The following is a 27,198-nucleotide window of genomic DNA, read 5'->3' as shown; positions in this document are numbered from 1 at the left end:
AGAAAAATGAATTGATTCAATTCAATTAAAGACATGTCTTCGCACATATTTCCAATTTTGGGATATTTCCGTTTTGGGTGACTTCACTTTTGGTAGCAAATGATTTTTCTGCCAAATATAACGCATACGCAGAGTGTGCCAGCTATACATCTTAAGGAAAATGACAACAGCATAAAAGTCGAAATCTTTCGGCATATGCATTCCATTTTATACTAGGAATGCAGTTCATAAACTGTTATTAACTGCACTTCCAGGAATGGAAAGCTTTATGTTTCCTAATTAGAGAGTATTCAGTTCTGGTTTGGGGTTTTGTTTCAACAATTAACCCATAAATTTAAATATTCTGTGTTCTTTTCACATCCTTCTTGCAACGTGTTTTGTGGAATCCAAGTTTGAAACTTATTGATTATTAGCTCCAATGCTGTAAGTGGTATAAGCCAACTACTCGCCAAGGATGGAATCTTATGGGATAATTTTTTTTGATTTAACAGTTTGTGAAAATCGGCTGGTATATATAGGGAACCGGCCCAGACTGGGTTTATTTGCAAGTTATATATGTAGGTATTTAGAAGTTCTCGAAAGATATGTTAGAAAAAATTGTTTATTGAGATATTTGTTGACCAGCACGCTGGTGCAGTGGATCACTACTACTAGAGTGCAAAACTAGCACTGCATGTATGTGTGTATGTATGTGTGTCTGTAATGTATACACTTATGTTTGTATGAATTTTGTAGTTTAAATGTTTAATGCCTACTAATTGTAAGTATAAAATATGCCTTCTTCACTATTAAGTAACTAAAATTCTATATGCTGCTGTTGCGTGTTTTGTTGTGGCATGAATAGTATCTATATCTATGTATATGTACATGTATCGAGTAATCGGTTATGGATGCAGATTGTAAATAAATATTTAATAAGCATGCTTAGGGCTTTTACTAACAATAAGATAGTTCTTGTTGCTTCCGAAATGCGCTTTCTGGGCGACGACACTTGTGTGAATAGATTTAAAGTCATTATAAGGTCATTATGTATGTATGTTTGTATGTATTTGTATGCATTTTAAGCCGAAAGGTTGGACGCGTAGTAATAAAATTTAAATTTAGTACAGAATACACTTTTAGACACAGTTTAAGTAAGTTTTTGCTTTTTTCTTTCAAGTTAGAGGATAGGCGTAAGAAACAAACACAAATTTCACTAAAAAATGTTACGTATATGTATGTATGTATAGGATTATATAAGTTTATAGCTTAAATTGTCATGGGCTGCCACTTTGTAGGAAATAAAAGAAGTACGAAAAGTTTCAAAGGTAGAAAACAGGTACGAATTAGCAACGATCGCGGTTATTGTAGGCCTGCACTTTGGCCGCTGTGCATCGGAGGGCTGCACGGATATCGTTGAAAACGGGTACACCCTGTCGCATGGCCAGGTCAATGAGATAGGAACGTCCACGATTGTAGTCCTTAATGGCGGCCACCGTTAACTGAAAAGGCAATAAATGAGGATTCCGATTAGCATCCAACTAGCCGCTGGTATCAGTCAGTCAATCAGTCTCACCTTCTCACCACCCAGGACACAATCCTCGGGCAGCATCTGCACGGCCAGCACCACATTGTACATCAGACCTATGCAATGGGCGGCCAAGGTCATGGGCGCCAGGGAACGCGTCTCATTGGTGATGACGAAGAGCAGAACGCGACTTGAGTCCAACAGGGCGGGGTTGTACAGTGACTGGCGCACTGCCACGGGCGGCAGTGACCAGCTGAGTGACTCCTCGGCCACAGTTAGCTCTTCCTGCTCTTCCAGCTGCAGTTGATTGCCCCGGCACTTTCTGCGTGTGCGTATGAAGGAGCGCTGCTGCTGTTGCTCCTGCAGATTAGTACTTGCCTCGGAGTCGGCTTCCTGTGTAACATTGGCCAACTGCTGTATGCTCTCGTGCAGAGCGGGGGCATGGAAACTAATGCCATTGGCCTGCAGATAGGGGACTGCCAATTCTTGACGCCACTTGGTGCGCATGACGCAGCTGCCACCCAAATAGACATCGCGCAGATCCAATCCTGCTCCACCAGCGATGCCGGGACAACAGAGCGAACTGGAACTGCTGTTGGAGAACAGCGAGTCACTGGAGTCACTCTCCTCCTCCTCCATGGTGGGCACAAAGGGTACCGCTGTCACTCCTGGCGTTGTTGGCTTCGTCTCTATCGTCTTGGTGGTGATTATTTCGGTTGTTTCTATGGATTCGACATTAACTAAGATCTGAGGCTTGGAGCCCTTAGCCAGTCCAGCCGTTGTTGTTGGCTGGGGCGAAGACGTGCCACTATCACGGTTGCGACTCAAATGTTCCAGATCATGGCCAATGCCGCTGCTGCTATTGGAGGGTACACTTCCATTGCTCGAGGTGCGAGAGATGTTCTTACTGGCCGAGAAGTAAATATCGACATCGGGAGCTAAAAGTAAGGAAAGGGTGCTTAGAATCTGCCTAGATCATCGGTACTCAATAAGTGCTTACCATTGGTGAAGTACACTTGGGGCGGTGGAACATTGGTGCCCTTAATGGGCGATATGCAGCCGCTCTCGTGGATCTCCTGCTGCAGCACCGACAGATATGCCGATATGATGCAGAAGAGATCGAAATCGATGAGCTCCTGGTTAGGTTGAATGGGTGGATTGCCGCAAGAATGATGATGTTCGTCATCCGAACCGATCTCGGCCGTGTCATCCGTGTCCGGCAACAGTGGTTTCTCACTGTTCTTTTGTAGCAGTTTCAATGATTCGCGTTGATTAATTATAATCTTTGTTAAATTATCTAAATTAACTAAACTCTGAGCGTAGCCTAAGAATAAGAGAGCACGTTTACACTGTTCGACAGTGAGGAGACCGCTTTGGGGATTGACACGATCGAAGGCACCACGCACAGTACTGCGAAAGAGAGATGAAGAAGAAGGCAGGTGAGATCGGGAGCGAGTGGGGGGCGAAGATTTTGGGACTCACTCTAGGATAGAAGATATATTGGACGGGGGATCCCTAATGCCAGACAGTATTTCCTTGGTTCGTTGCAAGCCCAGAGGAATATTATCCAACACTGGCAGACCGCGACGGGAGACCAGCTCCTTAAGTATCAATTGATTACGATTTAGGTCGAGGTATTCTCTGCAAGGAATCGGGTTTATTAAATGGACGGCGGGAGGAGAACACTCTGGCCAAACTTACTGCTGCGAAATAGGCTCGTTTAAGATTTTCTGATTTGGTTTATACGGATGCAAAACCAACACTAGCTGCTTGCAGTTTTGACCCGCTATGTGTGCCGCCTCGATGGCACCAGCAGATGCGCGTGTTTCCGAATCCATAACGAAGAATAATACGCGGGCCTTTTCCTTAGCGCGATGCTCGAGTTCAATGAGATCGGGAGTCCAATCGGATACTTGCTGCAAGTTCAAATAGAAGATTGGGATCAGCTAATGCGAATGGAGCAGTGGAATATTTGGACTTACAGGATTATAGAATGAAATGCCCAGTTCCTTCAGGGCGGGGATGGCCACATCTGCTCGCCAAGTGGTGGGATTACAGGAGCCACCAAGAAATACTTCGACTGGTTCATTATTGGCGTTCTTCTTTTTCTTGGTATCATCGACACTGCTGAATGATTTTGTACTACGAAGCTCTGTGCCATAATTTTCCGGTTTCTTGTTATTATAGATGCTGGCATTGGCAGCTGATGTCGTGGAGTTAGTTGCGCCAGAGGAGCTTGTGGCAGCCGCTTCAGTTGATCTGCTGCTATTGCTGGCTTCGTCATGATCGAGAGAGTTTACGAGTGGCTGGTACTTGTATTCACTGTAGGTTGTTGATGGCGTATTCGACGAAATCGATGAAGCTCTGTGGGCGCAAAATAAGTGAAAGGTTAACGAATGCATTCATCAAAGACAATCAACCCCATCCATTCTATTATTAAACCGCACTAAACAAACATATTTTAGCATATAAGTGGCTTAGTTGTTAAAACATTTCAACCAAAACAAAGAAGGATGTACAGTTCCAGCAACTTGTATCTCTAACTAAGTTGACATTGAAAAACATGATGAACGGTATACGGTCTTAAACCCTTAAGAATGAAAAGAAACTCAACTAGGGAAGAAGTGCTAAACAAAAGCATTCAATCTAACAGCTGACGGTCTAGTTTAGATGTAACCAACTCACCGGAAACGTTTCAAATCCGCTGCCAAGACACAAAATTGTCCAAATGTTAGACCATTTGTCTGTCCACTGCTCTTGCGGGCCACCTTTTTGGCGGTTTGCAACATTTCGCTGACTGTAAGAGGAATGCGCATTAGTTAAATGTTGGATCGAGGGATTCAGGCTAATCACTCACTTTGCTTTTGGCTGGGATGGAAACTTAGCTCTTGGAAGAGCTCGTGTGTTCGCTCATCGGGCACCACATTGCATCGAGCCTTAGCACGCCAGGCATTCAGGATTTCTCTGTAATGGGAAAAAGAAAACAAACAAGCCGGTTAAAATAAATAAATGTGGATATCGGAAATAACGCATGACTGTGTTCATTACGATAATCATGAAATATTTATGCCTTCATTGGGGAAATGTGATAAGGACCAATAAATCACTCAATATCGGCAATGATACAAGCATATATTAATAGCAACTGAGCCAGCTCGGGTCAAGTAAATTGAATAGCCTCTTCTAATGCCAAATACGTCTATACAGGAACCACATACACACACATTTTACTACCTGCTTTACATTATTTTCCTTATAAACAAAAACTCAGATATCGCTGTGCGATGTGAAGGACACGACAACGGCTACCGTATATGTAGGAAGAGCCAATTTGTTCAGTTTTTACAAAACTTATCGCATTTACGATGAACACATTCACAAGCCAGGCACGTTCCACAAAGAGACACATGTTTTGGAATTCGCAAAAACACAAAACCCAAAACAAAAAACCAAAACCAGAAACTTTGTTTCGGTTGTTTTCGAGCAGTCCATAAAAAGAAAAGCGAGTATATTCTATATATGGTTACGAGATTTTTGTGGCAGCTGCATCCATCAGATTCTTCTCCATCGTTTGAGCCTCTTCCGGCGACTGTTGGCAATGACAAAGAATGCAACAGCAACAACAACAACACATCGTCCACATCAACAACAAAAACATTGAAAATCTCATAATTTGTTTAGTTTAAGGCAAAACAGAAAACAGAATATATGTAAACCGAAATGCAGAGATGAATATTGTGTAGTGCAATTCAAATTATCGAGTATACGCAATGTATACCAGTTCGCATATGAATATGTACATATGTATAGAGCACAGAAATAAGAAATTTATTTTGATATATTATAGTCAGATATACTGCTACTCGAGATATTTCGCGACGCAGTTACTTGATTTCCATTTAATTTGTTTTTGTTTTCATTCGACATCTACATACATATATAGACTTTTCGTTATGAATTTTGTTTTCGAAACGCACAAATGAAATCATCCACAAGTGTCACAAGCGGAACAGGGATAGAAAACGAAACAGAACTTTGTGTAATACGATTTCGTAATCGCGTTTGTCAATATCTTTTCGCGATGACAGAACCTGGAGTTAGCCTAATGAGCATTTATTTTGTTGATGTTGATGATTATTTTGTTATTGATTGAGACGTCTGTCGATTGTTACTGGACGATAAGGCTCATTGAGCTTAGAATTGCGACTGAATTCCATTTCGTTTCGTTTTCAATTTTTCCATAGTTTTTGGGAATCAAAATTAGATTATCAGTTGCCAGTGAAGCGCCAACCAAATGACGTCAAGAGCCTGTCAGATCAGACACATTAAATTGATGGGCAATTAAATCATACATTTTATTAAATAAATATATAGGAAATACTTCTAAAAGTAACTAGAAACTAGATCAGCGGATCGAAAAATGGATAATCTAATTCGAGAATTGGAAAATATCTTTCTTTGGAGTTCATTGGACTGGAGTGAATAATTTCGGTCATTCCTTAAAGGTTTATTTACCGTATATCGTATGGATATTTTACCTTCTATGCAAAATAATCCGTAGTTTGCAGCCAACGCAAAAAGACAAAACGAAACCTCTTTAGGGGGGAAATGGGGCACAAAACGCGTCCAATTAACCAAACATATTGGGAGTGACAACATTTTTTATGGCTCAACAAACTTGTCATTCGCTCGTTTGCGGCTACCTACACAAACATCGTGCAAACAACACTACACCAACATAAAATATGCAACGAATTTGTAAGCAGTATAAGGTAAGACAAAATATGAAAACATTTTGGTGTAACACATTGAGCAATGCAAGAAAAGCAATAGGCAAATGATTATGTCACTGAGCCAAGAAGCCGAACAATGAGTGCAGCTGCGGTGGAACTTGTCTAGATGCCAATTACATGACTGGCAAGAACCAAGAAACAAACGGAAAGCAAAAACTTGCACCTTGGTTAGACCAGCAGAGCAAGAGCGAGAAGATTTCCCGCCCACACATTCGGCTGGGTTCGCGTACTACGAAAATGACTAAATTCGGCATATCAATGGGATTTGCCTCTTTTGGACTTCTATTTTTGGTCCGATTCTGGTGGCGAGTGGGTGTGCATGTGGATGTGGATGTGAATGGGATAAAGATTGCTATTTACTGCCCGGAGAGGCAGAAGTTGCGCCATTTTCATCTGTGTTTGGTATTTTTATGGCAACCAGAAGCAATATTTATGCTTTGTTTACAGCAAGAATAAAACGCAAAGAGATGATCGCATTGCTGTTGAAAGATTTCCGGGAGGGTATGAGGAAGTGCAGCAACCGCACAATCAACTCCCCCACCCATTAACCCAATCACCCATCTGCATGGCAGTTAGTAACAAAAAATGTGTTGGATCATTTCTTGTAATCGGAAGTAAATCCCAATTCAACTCGTAATCTTTCCGGTAAAGTTAAGCAGTTTGAACGACGTTGAACTTTGAACTCATATGAAGCAAATCTGATCAATTCTGCCAAGTCCAATTTCGCTTTGCGGTCGCCCATGGAAACGAGAATCATGGGAATATTTGTTCGGTTGTTTTCCATTGTTCCTGAGCTACGACTACACTCCGACATTTGACAGGTCCCAGGGCAATGAGTCACAATTATCATTTGTGATGAAATTCTCCAGTAGTGGATTCTAAGAACCTGACGTGATGAGCCAAATTGCCAATGATATTCGTATCTGGGCGTAGTCGCTCTTTGCGGTGGTAAACAAGTTTTCTTTAGGTTTGTATTAAGGCGACGCATTTTATAAACAATAAAAAGGCCACAATGACTGGCAATGAAGAAGTAAATAACAAAAAATGAGCACAGAGAGAGAAAGAGAGAGTGAGGTGGGACACCGGTAAATATCTGTAATGGCCTCTGTAAATAATAGCATACCGCCTTATGAGCTACCGGAAATGTATGTAGGTAAAGAGAATATCAGCTCAGGTCTCTGCCCCAGATAAGCCAAGTTAAGACGCCAAGGTTTTCGAGATAGTAATGCCAATAGTTTCCATATGATTCAAAAAGCATGGTTAATCTATGACTGGGAAACCTCGGAAGGGTTTCCACTGAAAAGATCGAGGACTTTCCTCATTCGCTGCTGCTACGGTGAAAGGGGAAATGTCAATGAGACAAGCAATCAAAGATCGATGCAGAATCATTGGACTATGTCAATTGCTTTCATTCTATTCCAGAATTGCTTGGGGTAATCCAAGAGACACATGTCTCCAATTGAACATTCAATCGGATCAGCATTTCCGACAATGATGAATGAACATTTCGCAAACAAATATCGTTGGACTGGGGCCAACTGAAGTGATGTTTCATCATTATCATAGTCATCATATTGATCCATAGGCGAAATCCACTTCATTTTGCTGCATTCGTACAAAATGATTCCATTGACCCCCGGAGTGCAAGTGCCTTACAAATGAGTAATCAACGTCAACAATTTCCGAATGCAATTAAACAAAACGAAAAGTAAAATGAACAACAACAATAAAAGTGACAAAACCAAAAAAGAAACAGAGAACAACAACAGAAAGTGTACATTGAACTCGAAATAATGTTGCTTGCCACTTTGCAAAAAGAATAACAAAACAAACAAGCAACAATAATAAAAACAGGCGCCTAGACATAATATTTGCATTTAACAGATTGTAAATCAAAGCACAGAAATTATTTGCATAAAACAAATCTCGCATCAGAGAGATGGGGACAAAGAGACAGGGAGAGAGATCAAGCACATGTCGCGATGTGTTAGAGACACTTCACTTGATGCTTTATTGGCGGAGTGGGGGATTAATCAGCAGTTGGCAATGTCCATGCGATAGTATGGCCAAATGCCTATTACCAAGAGGTGTGTTAGTGAAGATTTGTTTGCATAAAACTTGTGGCGCCAATGGAAATGAACGGAACAGAAACGAAATGCTAATCACCAAAACCATTGAATTGAATTTCAAGATACCCTGTAAGCGAGTGACTGGAGTTGGAATCATCAGTCTTATGGAGGTGGGTGGCCCTCCTCTTCCCTTCAGCATGCCCCCCGCTATCTGTTCTGGAGCGAGCCTTATACAACCCTTCCAATGGGGCCATAGGGTATCAAGAAAGAGCCAACAGGTAGGTAGCTGAGCAAACGACTCTAGCTGGCTGACTGGGGCCTGCAGCTTGCTCAGCAACGACTCGTTTCAATAAAGTATCAACAGAGGCACACACACAGACACGTATCTGTACACACACTCTCAGCAATAATCGATGATGAGGTCATAACTAATAATAAAAATGACGCGCTGCCTCCGTTAGCGAGAGAGCCAAATGGGGAGCAGGCGAAAGAAGAGCGCACCCAAAGAGCTCCACACTCTCTCATGCGCTCTCACCCTGTGTCTCTCGGAACAGCTGTTTTCTGGTGGGCCGGCCTGTGGAATATTTTATTTGTATTTTGTTTTCAGAACATAATTGTATTTATTTGACAACTGTCGCCACTTTATCGTTATCTTCTCGTACAACTTCGTAACCTATAATAAAAATTTATCAATGGTCCGCCTCTGACGTAATTTCTAAGCTCTTTGGACTGCTCAGTATGAAGCTATATCTACATATGTATTTAAGAAATATTTATCTCCTAAAACTCTCCTGCGATAGTAAGATGGGGTATATTAAGCTCAATGAAATTAAAACGATTCACACGCTTCTTGGGACAACCATCGATTCGCTCTACATCCTGCCTGATGTCCCACTTTGTCTCTTTGTCCTCTTAATCAGCAAACAAGATAGTGGGAAAAAGTTACCAAGTTTAGTATAAAAGGGTATCTGCAAGTCGATTGGAAACGTTCACCCCATTCTTCCGTTGCTATTCACAGCTGCAAAGTCAATAAATCATATGCTAAATGCCAAATAATATAGAGTTTGGCCATAATTGAAATGGCTTACAGTGAAATTGGTTTTCGGAATTTTATCTAAAATTCGTAGAAAAGTTTTTGCTTGCTGATGTGTCTATAAGGAATGCAGTCCCTTCCTGCTCTCAAACTACTGTATATGATTCTTAAAGACCCTCGATGGGATATCTTGAAGGTGTTATAGAAAGTATCTAGAACTCCAGGAAGTTGGATGAAATGAATATAGAAAAGTCGATCGAAGTGTAAACTCAAATGTGGCCAATTTAAATTATTTTTGTTTTAGAGACCTCAGTCAAAATGCGAGGATCAATTGCTTGTAATTTATAAAAAGTGATTTATTTATTCCAATTTGACTTCAGAAGCTTCATTCCGTCTTCTGTGTTGATTTTGATTAATGGACATACTTCTCTTTTTCTCTGATAACATCTGAGACCCGCAATGGACTCTTCTCCATCCCACCATTCCCCTCTTTAACCAATCTGGGTTGTATCTGTATCTAAATCTATTTGCCGACTGGCGAGAGCCAACCCTACCTCAAGCAATTCTCATATCTGCTTAATCGGTTTGCTATTTATATAGTAAAACGCCGTTTCAATGCGGACGACCGTCGGGCCGGTCCGGGGCCGGGCCGTCAGGTCTTTAACTAAGCAGCTATTTTTAGTTGTGTCCAACATTTCTACTTGGCAGACAATGCGGCAGAGCTTTCACATCGCAGTTAGAGAATGGACGAAGTCTGACAGATAGTTTTTGGGTTAGACATAGTATCATCATCATCATCAACCTCTACATCATCATCATCATTAGTTCTTTGGCTTTAATTTACCCCACCATCTCTTGATGCCGTTCGTTGTCCTATAACCTTTTTTGGCATTTCGTTTCGCTTTGTGACATCAACATTTATTTTTAAGTTACATCCACACAGCGCAATTCTCTTTCTGTTTGGTTTTGTCTTTTGGCATTTCATTTCGTTCTTTTGGTTCTTAACCATTTTTGTATTTATTCGCTCAAGCGGCTGTATGCCAAAATTGTAGCGCACTATGATATCACTTGGAGGGCAATTTGCTTAGCTAGGTAAACACACATGTGTACCTACTGTATGGAGAGTATTTTGGGGGAAACAAATAGCCTTATACCGTATGTGCATATGTACATCCATATGGAACAAGGCACCTAAACTTCCATTATATTTTCAATTTTCGGTTTTCCCTTTTCTTTGTCTCGCCTTAACTTATATGCCCCTATCGATTGGGTTTAATCTAATCTTTACACATTTATATTTGCCAAATCAGTATCAAGAAGTTAAGCGATAGTTTCGAAATCAAACAATCGATTCTAGCTGAAACAAGGTTACCAGTGTTACTGATCCAAATATATGTATATAGGAAGGTATGGAAATATATGTACATTTAAATGAGGAAGTTTTCGACACGTTTCTGTATATGTCAGCATTTCAAGTTCCAGGAAATGAAGTCAAATTTTGAAAGAGGGGAAGACTTGCCCAAGGAATTACAATTCTTGCGACAGTTTCTACTCTTTGCATGATGTCATTTCTGTTTTTGATTTCCTCAAGACAAGACTCCTTCACATTAAAAATCTCTGCTTTATACTATCCCAAAATAAGGGATAATAAGGATCTAAACCAATACCTTGTATGTTTTTATCCACGTCTTACTTTTGTATTTCTTAATCGTTCAGTTTGACAACTTGGCTATGTTTGGCTTCTTTTGTGTACCATAAACTTGGTATCAAATTTAATAAAATGGCAAAAATTGTTAACCGATATTGAGGAAACCGAAGACAACAGTCAACGCTGAACCGCACATTGAACGCTCCCAGAGGCAACTGATTATTCGGACTGCACAATGCTGCGGCTGGTTACCGCTGACTATCCCCCAACCCAAGCCCCAACCCCAACACAACCCCAACCCCTCTCTCCACAAGTGGATTCTATATCAGAAAAACTCAACAGCAACAACAATTATTTGCAAAATGTGCTCAATGAAATGCCGATTAAAGAAAATCGCCAAGCTGGAAGTGATTTTTTATCGCGCACGAATTTTGATGTCATGGAAAGCGAAAAGCCAAAACAACAAAAGGCGAAATGAAATTATGGAGTGGATTATATTTATAGCCATTACAGCAGGGCAAAAGGGGCTACGGAGCGCTTCATTTATTTAATTTTGTGTTAAATTACTAATTAAGCGAGTCACTCAAGCGGCACCAGAGAGCGGGGGCCGAGAGAGAGCCAAAGCTGGAGCTGGAGCTGTCGATGTTACGGGCTGTTGCCCGTAGTTCATCATAAACTGATGATTGGGTGATGGTTGTGTCGATGATGATGATGATGATGATGATGATAATGACGATGATGATGTCATGAATTATCGTGTTCTGATTGAAAGTATCGATAGTGGCCAACATTGTGGCAGGCGGTTCAGAACAAAGTCACTGTGAATTCTACAGTCTGTCACACACCAACAGTCCACATGCTTCATAATGAAGTTGTCATCGCCACATTTGGACGCTGTCGTCGTTACTCCCATGCAGCCCCAATAGCCCCAACAGCAGCCACAGGCCGACGGCCTCGTCGTATTCGTGCTGTGCTTAGTTTTGCTAGTCGGCTGAGTGCTTGTATGAGGTCAACATTTCAAAAATAAATAGGTTACATGTGCCTCACTCTCTGACTGACTGACTGACTACCTACCGTCCCGCCCTCTCTCCATGTCGCGCCAAGAACGCCGCCTATCACCGCCTATCGAACATACAAAATTGCGTAGCCGGCCAAACAAAGAACCAGCAATTAACTACATATCTGTGGACAATATCGATCGACCGACCGACCATTCGATCGCCATTGAAAAAAGCTAACCATGTGCAAGTATTCAGGTCTTTGGGAACATGATGCTCCCACACACTGGCCGATCTTTAGGCTCTGTCCGAATGCGACTTACAAGCAAATGGAATGGAATCGGTGAAATGTGCCTAGTGAGTCAGTAAATCAATCATCCAGTGAAGAAACTGAGGTCATTGTTAGAGAGCAATTCGAACGAGCTTAGTGCAAATAACTCTATAAATGGATCTCTAAGTAAATATATGTATCAGCTGATTTGCCAGTTCTTATTGACAGATAAAAACATTATAAATTAGAGAGTTTCCTTAGCTTAGCTTAGCTGAAGGTAGTAGGAGACCAACCCAGAGTCCTAAAGGGGCTGGGCGACTATTGGCATGTTTTCTGAAGCCGCAGATTATTCTCTGATATATGCCTCTTCAATACTTCAATTGGGCTTATGCCTTTGTAACGATTTGCCGATCACACCGTGACTGGCAATTCGCCGTGACTTAACTGGGAATGACAGCAGCAGCAGCAGCAGCCACAAAGAACAAAAAAGAAGAAAAAGCCTCCGCCTACACGCGAAATGGCAGCATTCCATAAAATTATATTCTTAATTATTATAGACGGTTTCTTCGGCTACTTTGGCTCTCACATGATTTAATGGGATATATGTTTGTGTGTGTGTGTGTGTGGGTGTGTGTGTGCGATGGTGTCTAGTATAGTATTTATAACAATTTTTAAACATTTTTTTTTTTTTTTGTTTTTGTTTGCTAACATTTATTTATTTTTGATGATTTTTGCTTGCTTTGCACATTATGAAGTAGCCTCGCTCTTGGCCCTCGCAATTCACACTTTCTTCGACTTACTTATTTTTAGAATTTAACGCGCATAAATAAAACGACGGGTGCAGACCAAATGAATAAGTGCAAAACTAAAAAAGCAAAGCAAAACAGAGAAATATTATAAAGAGCAAAATAGGAAACCAAAAGTTGTTTAAGCGCTTCTCGCTTTTTGTTTGTATACACCAAAAATTATGGCACTGAAAAACTCTTTTTCGGCCAAAAGACCGTGAACGAAACGCGTCAAGTGCACAAGTTTGCGGGGGAGGAAGCGATCTTTAGCCATGACGTTATGGAATGTCAGCCAAAAATAGAAAAGTGACGCCAAAAATGTGTTGCATCGAAATGCAGTGGGGGATTTTGTATTAGTAAACAAATCGAAGGAAAGGAAGCCGCAAAATTTGAGAACGGTTGACCATGTAATCTACTTTATCTGCATCATTGATGACTCAAAGGATGACCACATCATGGTCTCATCTATATAAATAGTAGTGCCAGTTAGTTAGTTCGATTCGATCAGCGCCCATTATCGCTAATCGGCTCTTGGGTTATCAGATATTTGTCAAGCACTTTGCCAGCTTTTCGATTGTCTCCCCTAATATAGTCCCCACTAATAGAAGGCCGCCAAGAAGAGTTGTGGATTAGTCCATAGGTTGTCTATGTGTAGTGGATGGAGACCTTGAGGGGAGATGTTTCTGGCTCTAGGGATTCCCTGATTCCCTTGATTACTTTGCATTTTCCCACTTATAGTCTCGTATCACTTTGTATCTCTGTAGGTACTATAATAATCTGTTTGATTTGCTGTTATTTTTAAACGATTAGCTCAGTTTCTGTTCGTTGTAATGTGTTTATGCTTGGGAATCATTGGGTTCTGCAATTTATCAATTAATTGTTTACTACAAAGCTCTACACGTTTCTCAATTGTATCGAAGGAAAAGTCAATGAATAATTAATGTACACACACACACAAGCACACACATTCGCTTGCTTATTATTAATGAATTTTCCAGCACATTAATTATTATTTATTAGCCAACGTGCCAGAGTTCCGCAATGAAAGTTTTCCATTTCCCTTCAACGCTTCATTTGCACATGTGTGTTTGTGTGTGTAAGTTTGCTGGTGTGTGTGGCATGTGATCAAGTGCCAAGTTAATTTACCTAATTGATTTTTTTTTTCAAATTTCAAGTTTTTTATTGAAACCTTTCTTATTTATAGATAAGTCATAAACGATGACAACAGACAACAATCAGTTTGGTTCCAACTTAACCGGATTTGGATGTCCAGGATGGGATGGGGAGGAGAACTCATTAGGTGATTCCCAATCCCTGGGAAATCTCTAAGCTGATTTGGTTACTATTTAATCGTATCATTTATCCAACTGTCAGGCGTTGGATAAGGAGTTGTCTCTTAGCTGATGATTTATAGGTTTAACTTAATTTTCGTTAAAAATAGAGATAGATCAGTTGGTACTACTGTTGATTTTGAGTCCGCACCTCTGATCAGTTGATTCATTAATAGTTTTCAAACAAAATCTGTTAGAATTGCCGATTTCTTAGAAGTCGCACCTCTCGCTTAGCCAGCCAAACGGCGCACGATTTGTCATTAATTAACTGACTAAACTTAAGACTCTGTTCTTTTTGCTTCTCATTTGCCATTTTATTAAATTAATTATACTCGACGACTCCTCTTGGCATACATATGTACATATATAACCACATATAGCTTATGTCTATGCCGCAATCAAGTTAAAAATAATGCACAAAGAAACAAGCAAAGCAAATTTTATTACGAATATGATAAATGCACTTCACAACAGCCAATCCAAGCAAAATAACAAAATAATAAAAATAATGATAATAAAATAATTGACAAAGAATGCGGCAATTTTGCTAAATTGAAGTGCTTTTGATAAACTCATAAAAAGGAATGAAAACTACTACATATAGACACATGGCCACTTGCTCTGCTCTGGTCAATGCTTGATTTATTGATGCATGAATGAAATGAAGACGACTGTCGACTGACGACTGACGACTATCAACCAACGACCGTCGGTCACAATCACAATTAAATTAAGGCGATGCCAAGATGAGGGGCTTACAGTGGGATGACTAGGAGATACCCTGTACAGTGTAGGCTTCTTTATAATACGTGATACGAATCCAGACTTTGAGCCAACTCAAGATCAACATTCACTCGATCCAAATATACCCTAACTATTCTCTATCTATGGCCACATTGTATTATGACAAAAACTCGTAACTTTTTTAATTAGATTTTTGCTCCATAATGTGTTGCCTTCTTTTTAATTTTATACTTTTAATGACTCCCGGTCGTTGTGATTTATGAGTTGAAATCAGTTGACTTTTTCTTTTTTCTTATTAATGAGCATTTCCCCCCCCAGACTCCCCTTTGAAATGAACATATTACAATGGGCAAATCGTAGACACGTGCCCAGCAAAACATGGTCTACAAAAATCGTTGTGTGTGTCAATCGTTTGAGCTGAACTCAACCAGAAGAAGAAGGTCAAGACGAATCACAAACGGAAAACAAAAAACGAAAATCAAGTCAGAGTCAGAGTTAAAATTAAATTTGCCATCGTGCATCGAACTCGTAAAATCAATTGATTAATTGAACTCTTCAATGTCAAAGAAGAGGAGCATATGAAAACTCAGTCAGAGGAATTGGGACACAATATTAATAGACCAACAGATACTACTGGCAAATTTGTGTTGGCTTAAATCATAAAATCGAGTCGACTTATCTAACCTATGAGGATATACAGAATTCGGTGTGCGGCTTAAGTTAAATTCTCTAAACAAATTTCTCACAACACCTCGAGGCAATGTGCCCAATAAATACGATATGTTATTAAAATGACAATTTGTTGGCTTATTTATGACTTTATTATATGCAAATTGAGACAAATATTCATACCGAGAGACACATACAGACATACAGAGCGAATGCTCGTGTTAATATGTTTGTTATTATTTTTCATTTAAATTCAATTCATTCTTCGCGTTTCGCACAACACAAAGATCAAGTTCATTGAATTTTCAGTCTTTGCACTCGGTGGACAGGCGGGGGACAATTCGTCGCAATGTCCATTTAATTGAATTCTACTCCGACCCTCCCCCCCATCGTTCTTATTCTCTTTTGTTCCCACCTCCTTTCTTTTCTTGTTGTTGTCTTTTTGGTGAGGGAAAAACGAATATATCAATTTTGTTTTGGTTTAAAATAACGATGACAAAATCTCTGTGCAGCAAAAACAGAAAACGGAATACAAAATGAGACATTTGTAGAAATACATATACATATCTACTTGTGTATATGTGTAGGAAGAGGGCGTTAGCTTGAGGAGGCGTGGCTGGCATCATTTGCAGACAATTAGACTCATGTACAAAGGAGACATGCCGACCACCAAGAGTCCCGACGCCCTCTGATGATCCCATCTGATCTTGTCTGCTCAACTATGTATGTATATGATTAATCAGCTTTGTGTCATACATTTGTATGGTGTATATATACCTTTGTATGGTGAGATGTAAGAGATAGAGATCAGACAAGAACAGTTTATGAATTATACACAATTGAATTCACCTAGGAACATTCAAACATTCTCCTCCATCTCGATTATTCATAGCATATGACGCAATACACATTGAATTACAAAAAACGAAGCCAATTTTATCGTATCTTTTCTTATTTTTGTTTTTTAGAGCACATCAATTAGCGGGAACCTTAAATAACCCATAAATATTTATACGATATGGCATTAATCTGAAATGCTTTTTTCATCGATGGCGACCTTGGCCAATCGAAGAGAGTTTGACCCTCCAGAAGTATGGCCAATCGAAGAAAGATAGCAAAATATAAAGAAAATCCTAATCAACAATTGAATAAGGAAAGCAAATATAATTAGAATAGCCATAGTCAGTTGAAAATCTTGATTCTTGTAGGTTTATACTTGAAGTTCTTATCTTATCCCGCAAATTAACAACGTCGAAAATTGCCAATTAAAGATTTCTCACTATATCCTTATAAAAAGAAACTGAAATGTCAAAATAAGCTCAAAGAATCAAAAGACTTGTTAAAAAGTCTCAACTATATGAGGTTAAATACATTCAATTGAACAATAAATAATACCTAAATAAAAGCCAAAAACTATTACGATCTTTAAGTTAAGACAATCTCAGAGATTCTTCTTCAAAGAATCCTCATTTGATTTTTGTTAAGTCCTTTTAAATGCCTAGATAACTATTAAATATAATCCTAAAGTAGAAGAACTGCTTATTAAGATCATATAAGTAGGAGTATATTTGAATTTGTAATATAAAATCTGTGCTGATCGAAAGATAAAACGTATCTTTATCTTTCCTAGTTAAGTATCCTATATTTACTTTTAATTTTCTAGTTGTTGTAAAGTATTTTCTGTGTGTAAATGTAATCGTCATCGCAGAAAATAAAAAGTTTTCAGAATACAAATTGAAAGGAGAAGGAAATAATGAAATAAACAATAACAAAAAAGGAAAACAAAACAAAAACATACCCAAAAAACAATTGTGTTATCTGCGCTGGCGTCTGGCATACATTATGGACATTGAGGGTGCGGGGTCGGGCATAGAGTATGCTGCTGGAACCATGATCGCCCATGGGGCCCAGGGGCAGGCCAGCTTCAGCCAGAATGGCGGAGGTCGAATTGCTGCGCAATGTGGTATATGCACGATAATGCGAACTTGCCGACGATCGCAACTCCACGGCTGTGGTGGTCTCTCCGATGAGGTTTTCGTCAGCTGGAGCAGCGGTAATTCCATCGTTATCCATTAGTATGGTCTGGCTGGGCGCAGGGATTGAGGGGGCCATTGTGCCTCTTGCTGGTGGTGCGGCAGCGGTTGCTGTTGTTTGCAATTTGTTGTTGCCGATGTTGAGGTTCAATTTCTTGGCACGCTGATTGTTAATTTTGTTGTTGCGACTTGTATTGTTGTGGCCGTTGTTGCTAATGTTATTATTACTAATGTTGTTGTTGTTGTTGTTATTGTTATTGTTGTTGTTGCTATTGGCAATTGTCTGGGCTGCCTTTGTGGCCGCTGCCGTCGCTGTATTTGGACTATATCGTTGCTGCAGACGCATTGTGGCCAATTTGTTGCTGCTATTGCGGCTGCTCATTGAATCGATATGTAAGTTTGAAAAGTGTTTTTGTTTTCCTCTGTTTACTTGAACTTATCGGTCTATCCGTTTATCGGTGTATCCGCTTATATGTTTCACATTGCTCAACTCAATGGTAGATACTTTTGTTGCTGCTGACTGTTTTTTGTCATCATCATCATTATCATAACTCGTCGACGATCGCGAGTTGTTGGCTTTCACTTTCGATTCGTTAACGATAGAATGTTAGGTGCTAAGATGGAACAAAACCAAATCAAATAATAGTCAAATAATAATGTTAATAACAAAAGCCAGGCATTACAACAAATAATGGCGTCAATGTGTGTGTTTTTCTTTTATAGTGTGTGGGTGTTGGTTTTTGCTATTTGTTGATATAATTTTTGTTTTTTTTTTTTTTATATTCGCGCGAATTAAATTGATTTTATGGTTGAATGAGAGAGAGAGAGAGAGCACAGAATTATATTTTTCATTTATAAATATAGAAATGAATTTATTTCCATAGGCCCACACACACACACACACATACACTCGCGTATGAACGCACACACACACACATACACACACACGCTCACACACTTAGTTGAACGGAAGTTGCACGCAGTTAAAGATTTCGTCAAATTCTCAAAAAAGGAAGCCCAAATCGCATTAAAAGCAGGGAGAGAGCGCACGATAACGGGGCGTATACGCAACGTTGTGAACGCGTCAAGCCAACGCAAACGAATGAAATGCGGAGCACAGCGAACGGGACAGAAGTACCACTAACCCTCCTCCAAAGATCGCTTCAAAGAGCGACAGCGCCAGCGACAGAGAGTGTGAGCAAACAGAGAGCCAATGAGAGAGGGAGCGAAAGAGCAACAAAGTCGTGTGGCGCGCTCTCTTAATGTAACCCAAACATTCGTGGAGACCCAGCGGGCAGATGGCGCGCGCGGGCGTCCAATGTGTTTTTGTTCAAAACAAACATTCAATCAAATCAAATGTTATCCAAATACATATATATTTATATATATATGTATGTATGTACATATGTACAATGTATGTCTATATGAGTTCGTTTTTGGATCCCAACGCGTGGGCATGAAACAGGAAAACCAATTTGCACAATTTGAAAGCCTCTCGTACGTAATCAATGAAATCGAAAATGGCTAATGGCAACTGCGCCGATATGCGCTATATAGCATATCCATTTGCCACTGTCCACATACATACTTTCAGGTTTCTTCGCAAATAGTTAATAATTCGAAATCTAATTTGGATCACACATTCAATACTTGGTATATGAAATCTTGATAGAAAATATAAAAAGTTTTTAAAGAATGTAAGGATCATTCTACATTAATATAAGGCAGGCATCTTAACATTAATATAAGACACGGCATAATCTGACCACTTAAACAGCTTCTATTAACAATTGACTGAAAACAACGTTGTATTATAACAAAAGTCTTTAATCATCTTCTTTAAAAGTTAAAAACTGATTTGCCTACTATTTGAATATACATATGTATCTGCCTAATAATAAATAGTCAAAAATATCAGAAAATATATCAGAACCACTGATCAGAATTTTCAGTCGCATTAACTTTTGTATATCCTTGGAGGTGGTTTTGGTTAGGTCAAGAAAAAAACGTGTCATTATGCTGGTTAAGAATGTATGCACTTAAATATGGTCAGAGTGGCTTTCCTCCATTCTTCTTTGTAAGGAAATAATGCTATCACTTTACTTTAGTTCAAATAACGCTCGATATCAATTCTAATGTGTGTTACGATTACCATTACCAAGCCGAATGATTCTCAATGGATAGAAAGTATTCCAGTATAAAAAAGATTTACCAAATTTCTCTTTTCGCTTCATCCAGTTGCAATTCCCAACTGGTTCTAGTGCCAATATAATGCGGTTAGCGGTGTCTGCTGATGACTGAACTTGGCAATCCTCGAAAGAGGGTGTAAAATCTTTGACTTGATATAAGTTGTTAATATTGCTAAGTTAAATTATTGGCAACGCGAAATCATTGCCAGTTCTCTGGCAGAGGTAGAAGAATTTTTATGCTTTCTCAATTCCCTTAATTGATCGAATACTTTCTCTTTTTATGCTGCGAATTTTTATGGTGACAAACAAAGAGTTTGGCTTTCTTTGGTCAATAAAGTTGGCCAAAATGCAAATCGCAACAGAAAGCTATTAACATATGTTTGGCTTGATACGAAAATTGGCCGATTATATCATTGGGTCAAATGAATGGCTATGAGTAAACTATGGATCTGCTCCTAATTACTAATAATTACGATTACTCATGGGCATAAAATGTGATTTTAGATTGTTTCGGGACTGGCTAAAATGTGACTAATACGGTCAAGTAGATAACTCTGGCTGATAAGGCCAACCCCTATCATTGATGGCTCTATTGATGGCTCCAACGATCGATCGATTGCCTCTTGGTCCACAACTAGGACAACAGGTAGACCAAATTTGATGGCATTTCCGTCGTTTTGATGGTCACCAACTGTTCTTCTGATGTGGGCGTCTCTTAAAGAAAACAATGTATATATAAGCATACATATATGATAATATGTTTCTACATTGAATATGCCTTGCCAAAAAAAGCCGAATACAAACAAAATTTATTGACGCCGCTCGAAATGAGATTATGCGCGCGTGTAGGTGAAAAAAAGCCAACAACAAAAAACGTATCGAAGAAACATTCGAAAATTGTTAGAAAAATCGCAGAAAAAAGAGGGCGTTGCTACACAATTTATAATGTATGTCAGGGTTTGCTCTTGGCACTTGTTTCTGCCAGCAGCCGTATGCGAAAGTTCAAAAAGATTTGCGCACATGTCCAATAAGTTGTATTTGGATGTATGAACATACACACACACTGATATCTTTCCATGTGTGTGTGTGTGTGTTGGCCAAAAATATGCACAATCAAGAGATGTTGTCATGTACGCGCCTTTTATGAGCATTTTGCGATGATGCTGTCACCGATTTTTCGGATGGACCACAACAACAAAAAGGCCAAGCCAAGCACAATAAACAATAAATATGTTGAATGATTTGTGGGTTCGGATAATCCCGGATAACAGATTGTTTAAGTGTAATGTCATAAATCAGATACTAAATATAAACAATTGAATTCGAGAAACAAACCCTCAGATAGTAATTAATGCAATGGATGATGAATTTTAATTGTCAAATTGACATTTCAATAGATCTTGATGGGATTCCTGGAGCTGTTCCTGCCTAAAGATTCGCATACTTGATATCATTACAATTAGTTAAAAATGGCCCCCTCAATACTCTAATACATATGTACTATTTATCGATCTAATCTTTTAAATGGGACACTGGCCTCTATTTACACCAGCCTCAAATGTCCAACTAATACGATCGATTGGTTCTAAATTGGAATAATTGTGCTAAATTATGCCAACGATTGGACGTCGTCAATGACTGTTGGTGGGGCACCTTTGTTTAGGCCTCTTTTTTGTGTGTTTTTTTTAGAATTCACAGCATTTGCAAATTAGTCACAATCGCGCAATTCTCTCACATCTAAGGCAACGCAGGTTTTTGATGATTGGCAACTGATTGTCAGGTTGATTGACAAATTGTTTAGTCGTGTGTGAGTGGAATCGGAGGAGAGGGCTGCTTACAAAGTAACTAAAAGAAGTGGATGGGTGGATGGGGGATTGGCATTGCTCACATTGTTCACTTTGACTCTTTGCTCAATTGTTTGCCTTTTAATCGACAGCTGATAACAGATAGAGAGAGCCTAAAGGCCGATTTAGTTTATGCGCACAAACGACGATGGCTACAATTCAATCAAGTATCAGTCATACATATATAGAAGTCATTCATACATATATAATCACACATATGGCAGGAGATAAGCAAAACAAAAAAAAAAAAAAAAAAGGTTGGATAACAAAAGCATATAGATAATATACGTATATTTAGATACAACCACCGAAACAAATATACAGACGCAGACAACTTTTGTGGTCATAAATTGTATTTGCATACGCTGCGTATGTGTGATATTTATTTTAAAGTCAAAAATTTATCGCAGGCAAACAAAAACGACCTTCAGCGGTATATACACATACGAACATACATATAAACAATACATACATAATGATATTTATATCATTTTCTATATATGTTTCATTCACTGACCAGTCCATCGATTCCTTATTGCCAATACCATTTTCATTGTGTGCATTTCACTTCCGTTTTGCTCCAGTTTATTACACTAATTAGTCTCTGTTCTTATTGGCCTTATTGCAGTTGCTAACATCCACATCCACATGGGTGCTTGCGTGTGTGTGTGCGTGTATGTGTTAATTGTAAAATTTATTATATATATTTGCGGCCAACAAAATTCTTTGTCAATGGCACGCGTCCACGCAGATCTCGCTCCCCGGGCCACAAAACGCTTGTTTACATTCGAAACGCTGGGCTGGCACTGCACCGCGAAAATTAACAAATTGACTCCCACTCCCACCACCACCACCACCACCTCCTCCCCTCCACCCACCGCCATTCTCTCTCGACTTTCCCACTACACTTTTCTCTTTTTCTTTCAATATTTTTGTGCTCTTTACTACAAAGATAGTATAAATAAAACAGAGAGACGACTAGCGAAACTCATCGATCATGGTGACATTTTATTGCCCTTCGATTCGACAAAGCGACTCCTTATCTTTCCAAAGTTAGAGCCTGGAATCCTACCCAAGTCCGTTTATAAAACATAGTCCCCTAGAGTTTTATTTAACAATTTAATTTGTTACCAAAATGTATTTTTGACTGAACAGTCCAATTTTAAACGGTTCAAATATTTAGGACCTAAAATGAGTAACTTTGCGTCTATGTTGTTATACCCTTGCATAAAGGGTATATTAATTTTGGTCAAAAGTGTGCAACGCATAAAAGAAAGCATCCTCGACCATATGAAACGTATATTTTCTTGATCACCACGACGAGTCGAGTGAAAAAGCCATGTCCGTCCGTCTGGATCAATGCAAACTCCTCCTAGACCGTAAGAGCTACAGAGAAATTTAGCATGTAGGCTTGTATATACTGCAGGGGTTATATCTCGGATTCAGCCAAATATATATCATATAGCTCCCATACAAACGCCAAAGTCGCGAACAGTGACTTTTCTCAATACCTTCGTTATTTTCTGAACTATTGCCGTGAAACTTAGTAGCCTATAAATATCCTGTGCCAAGTTTGATCAAGATCGGATGACTATATCATATAGCTCCCATAGGAACGATTGGTCGACAACAGCGACTTTTGTCAACAACTTCGTTACTTTTCACGCGATTGTTTTCAAATTAAACATTTGTTAGTTTAATATATCTGTTAATGACCGTGCCGAATTTGATAAAGATCGGATGAGTATATCATATAGCTTCCATAGGAACGATTGGTCGACAACAGCGACTTTTGTCAACAACTTCGTTACTTTTCACGCGATTGTTTTCAAATTAAACATTTGTTAGTTTAATATATCTGTTAATGACCGTGCCGAATTCGATAAAGATCGGATGAGTATATCATATAGCTTCCATAGGAACGATTGGTCGACAACAGCGACTTTTGTCAATAACTTCGTTACTTTTCACGGTATTGCTTTAAAATTAAACATTTGTTAATTTAACATACATAGATATAACTGACCGTGCTAAATTTAATCAATATCGGTGTTCGAAACGGATTTCTGAAATACTGTCGTTCTTTTAGGAACAAAAGCATCTAAGTTAGTGTTCACAGTTCTTTAAATATTTGTATAGAAGTTACATTTTCTATTTCTAGTGTTAAATGACTTGTTTTTGTTATATAATAATTGAGAAATTCGTTTCGGAATTTCGTGTTAACACGGAGCTGCATTGCGATCGCTGCTTCAACGAATCCGAAACGAAACAATGCCTGTTTACAAGTTTCACGCGACAGCAAAAATATTTATTTAATTTTTAATAAACAACATGCACTTTATATTAATCTGCGCCCCCCTGCCGAACTCCTCCTCGGAGCCGGTCATCCGCCTACTCAACTAGCAGCAGGTTTTGCTTTTGTTGATATTTATTAATGAATTTTTATTCTCTGAAATTTATCAACGTTTTACATCTTCTTCGTCTTTGGAATTCTTCCGTGTTTATCGCGAATATTAACTGCAAAATGTTTATTGTCTCAAATTTGTCACAAAACAGCAAAAGCGAGATCAAAATAACAACAATAATACGCATTCAAAACACAATGAGAAAAGAGAGATAAAAACTTGTTCTGGAAGAACTCCATGATTACCAGAGATACAAAATAAATGAACTTACATAAAGTCAATAAATAAAATACTCAATCAAAAAACTAAAAAAATAACTTTTGGATCATAATGCAAATTAAAAATCCATTTTCCAACTTGAATTTTAGAATATACATAAATGAAAATCGGTCAAAAACAATTCGCAAATTTGAATGTCTAGTTCATCTACCTATTATTTCAGAGTGTATTTTCGCAATTGCTAACCGACTTCAAAAAGATATACATTAATTACATCGAAATCGGATATTTTGAAAAAAAAAAAACTTTATCCGGTTTTTAAATTGAACATGAATTTTTCGAAACACTCTAAAAATTAAATTGCAGCTTCATGATTTTAAGGTTTATGGAAATATTTTGCTATTCCTTGACATATTTTATATTGCTTGAGTATTAAAGTTAATTACATTCGAACTCAAAAATTGGAAAGAATTTTTATGAGATTTCTTTTTTGAAAATCGTTTAGAATTTGGCAAAGTTACAAATTGACAAAGTTAAAAGTTTTAACAACTTTTCAGAAATTTTTGAATTTTTATTTTATGTCAATTTACTACATTTATTTAAAAAATTTGGAGGCGGGGGTCACCTTTTGGCGCCGAGCCCGCAGATTTCGGTAATGCGACACTGTTCGAATGGCAGTTACAAAGATCCATTCTAGTATTCGAATTGTTTCGATCGGTTAAAGACGATGCCCGTTGAATATTTTGGAGGGGTCTTGGACAAGGAGCCAACATCCTTACACAAATTACCGGTTTAACGCTTGGTGGTCACTGATTGATCAAAAGTTTTTTGTTCAAGCAAAAGGTCAACCATCCTTTGCGTTCGTTCAACTATGAACATAGTTTTGTTCAAATGTCTAGCTCCTTGGGTGAATAACAATTTTATTTGGTTCGTAGGTGCGTTTGAATAAAATGAAACTAACGGAGCGGATACTTAGGTCATTGACCAAAAAAAGAAATCAACTTAAGAGAGTTTCTCTCATCTAAAACTACTCCGCTCTTCTGTGTTGTGTCTATGTGCGAGAGGTAAGGCAAAATTCGTCGCTCTTTTGGATGGGGGTTCCGAGCAGTGTTGGTGAATCGGCTATTTTGTAGCTAAATCTGGTTGTTTTTTAAGGCCGATAGCTACGAAAATTCTCAAAGCATTATTAGCTACATGTCTAGCTATTTTCAAAATTCTGAATTGGCTACAATAAAGTTCACTGTTATTGTATGCGGAATTAATTTCATAGTTTTTGACTCGACCTATACAAATATTTTTGTGCTGAAGTAGAGAGTTTTTTCAGTCAAGTGAACTTAATAAAAACAAAACTATGGAATAGAATGAACTTCTCGGTGCTTAATGGAATAGAATGAACTTCTCGGTGCTCAATGTTAGCTATTAACTAAAGAACAACTATTTCAAATTTTGATTTCAAAATAAAATAAACTTTTACTTATAGATATAGAATAAATCGACACGGAAAATGTTGGTTCGATTATAGTCAGGGCTCCTAAAGAAGACAAATGCGATAAAGTTGAAAATGATGAGTTGAGCTAAATTAGTAAAGTAGAATTTCCAATAAAAACACTGTTTTCGTATAAGCTCCGTTTGAAAGCAAGTTAGCTACATTTAAGCACTTCAGTCATCGGTTTAGCTACTTTTGCTGAACAAATTTCGCCAACACTGGCTCCAAAGCGATGCGGGCTTACGTCATTCATAAAAATATAAAAGCGTTGAGAGCGAGAGAGTGGGAGAGCGAGTTTTGGTGTGTGTTGTTTTTGTTGTTGTTGCACTTTTACCATAATGTTTACCTGAAGAATAATTTAACCATTTTGTGCATTTTTTAGACTCCTTTTTCTTCACATTTGACACGGGAAACACAAACCGCTTTAGCGAGCATTTTATTTTCGTATTTTATGTTTCTAACACAATCGATTCATTTTCAAGAAGCAGAAAAATACCAACAAAACAATAAAAGACAAACAAAACAATGCGGTTTTATTCGCCCGAGCCATAAAAAGTTGCCTATTCGCCGTAAATTCTTGCCCATTCGCCGTAACTTTTTACCCTCTCGCCGTGAACCCAAGCCATCGAACTCGAACCATTGAGTTGAACATGCAACACATGGTGCCAACCGCGAACATGGCCACACTATCAGACTCCCACTATTTTGTTTTCGACTCCGACATTTTGATATAGGGGGATTTGGTCACCTTATTTTCCCAGATGGTCGAAAAAAATAGCCGGATGCTCAGGTCTGAGTAAAAAGTGAGCCGAAAGTGCTCAGGTCTGAGCCGAAGAGCTCATTTTGTCTAGGCGGGCACATTTAAATACAAAAAATGAAACAGGTGAGCATGTAATTGATTTGGAACATTTTTTATAAAGTATATATATATATATATAATGTATATTCTTTAAAAGTTTCATTTCACCAACAATTCAGTCAAAAATTTCTTTTTCATTTTGACGAGATTTCTTACCTAAAATTCGGGAAGGAAAAAAGAAAGAAGTTGTTGTTGTATAAATCTAATACATTTTTGTCAAGTTGTATTATTATTTTATTTTTTTATATTTTATTTCGTAGATTCTTGTCTAAAAGTCTTTTGAAATTCATGACTAGTATTTGGCGGAAAGTTATA

At 38.5% G+C, this 27,198-nt stretch overlaps 1 protein-coding gene across 5 annotated transcripts; it reads right to left on the bottom strand.

The window, feature by feature from the left end:
* Positions 1-583: 583 nt before the first annotated feature.
* Positions 584-26,537, bottom strand: raw. 5 transcript variants are annotated; one of them, XM_068301361.1, is made up of 10 exons: positions 26,371-26,537; positions 17,647-18,495; positions 4,365-4,471; positions 4,193-4,304; positions 3,490-3,871; positions 3,209-3,423; positions 2,990-3,148; positions 2,508-2,917; positions 1,556-2,445; positions 584-1,481 (listed from the first exon to the last, which is right to left on the bottom strand). In XM_068301361.1, exons 2-10 carry the CDS (start codon positions 18,261-18,263, stop codon positions 1,326-1,328), a joined length of 3,048 nt encoding a protein of 1,015 aa, XP_068157462.1. In that variant the 5' UTR covers positions 18,264-18,495; positions 26,371-26,537; the 3' UTR covers positions 584-1,325. The 5 variants fall into 5 exon arrangements, with proteins under 5 accessions (XP_068157462.1, XP_068157709.1, XP_068157547.1 ...); XM_068301608.1 differs by lacking the exon at positions 17,647-18,495 and having other exon boundaries at positions 26,371-26,536; XM_068301446.1 differs by lacking the exon at positions 26,371-26,537 and having other exon boundaries at positions 17,647-18,926.
* Positions 26,538-27,198: the final 661 nt, after the last annotated feature.

This window comes from Drosophila tropicalis, unplaced genomic scaffold, assembly GCF_018151085.1.
Source record: "Drosophila tropicalis isolate 14030-0801.00 unplaced genomic scaffold, ASM1815108v1 contig_1009, whole genome shotgun sequence".
Classification (NCBI taxonomy): Eukaryota; Metazoa; Arthropoda; class Insecta; order Diptera; family Drosophilidae; genus Drosophila; species Drosophila tropicalis.
Note: the sequence above shows the minus strand (reverse complement) of the source record. Positions and strands in the feature narration are given on the sequence as shown.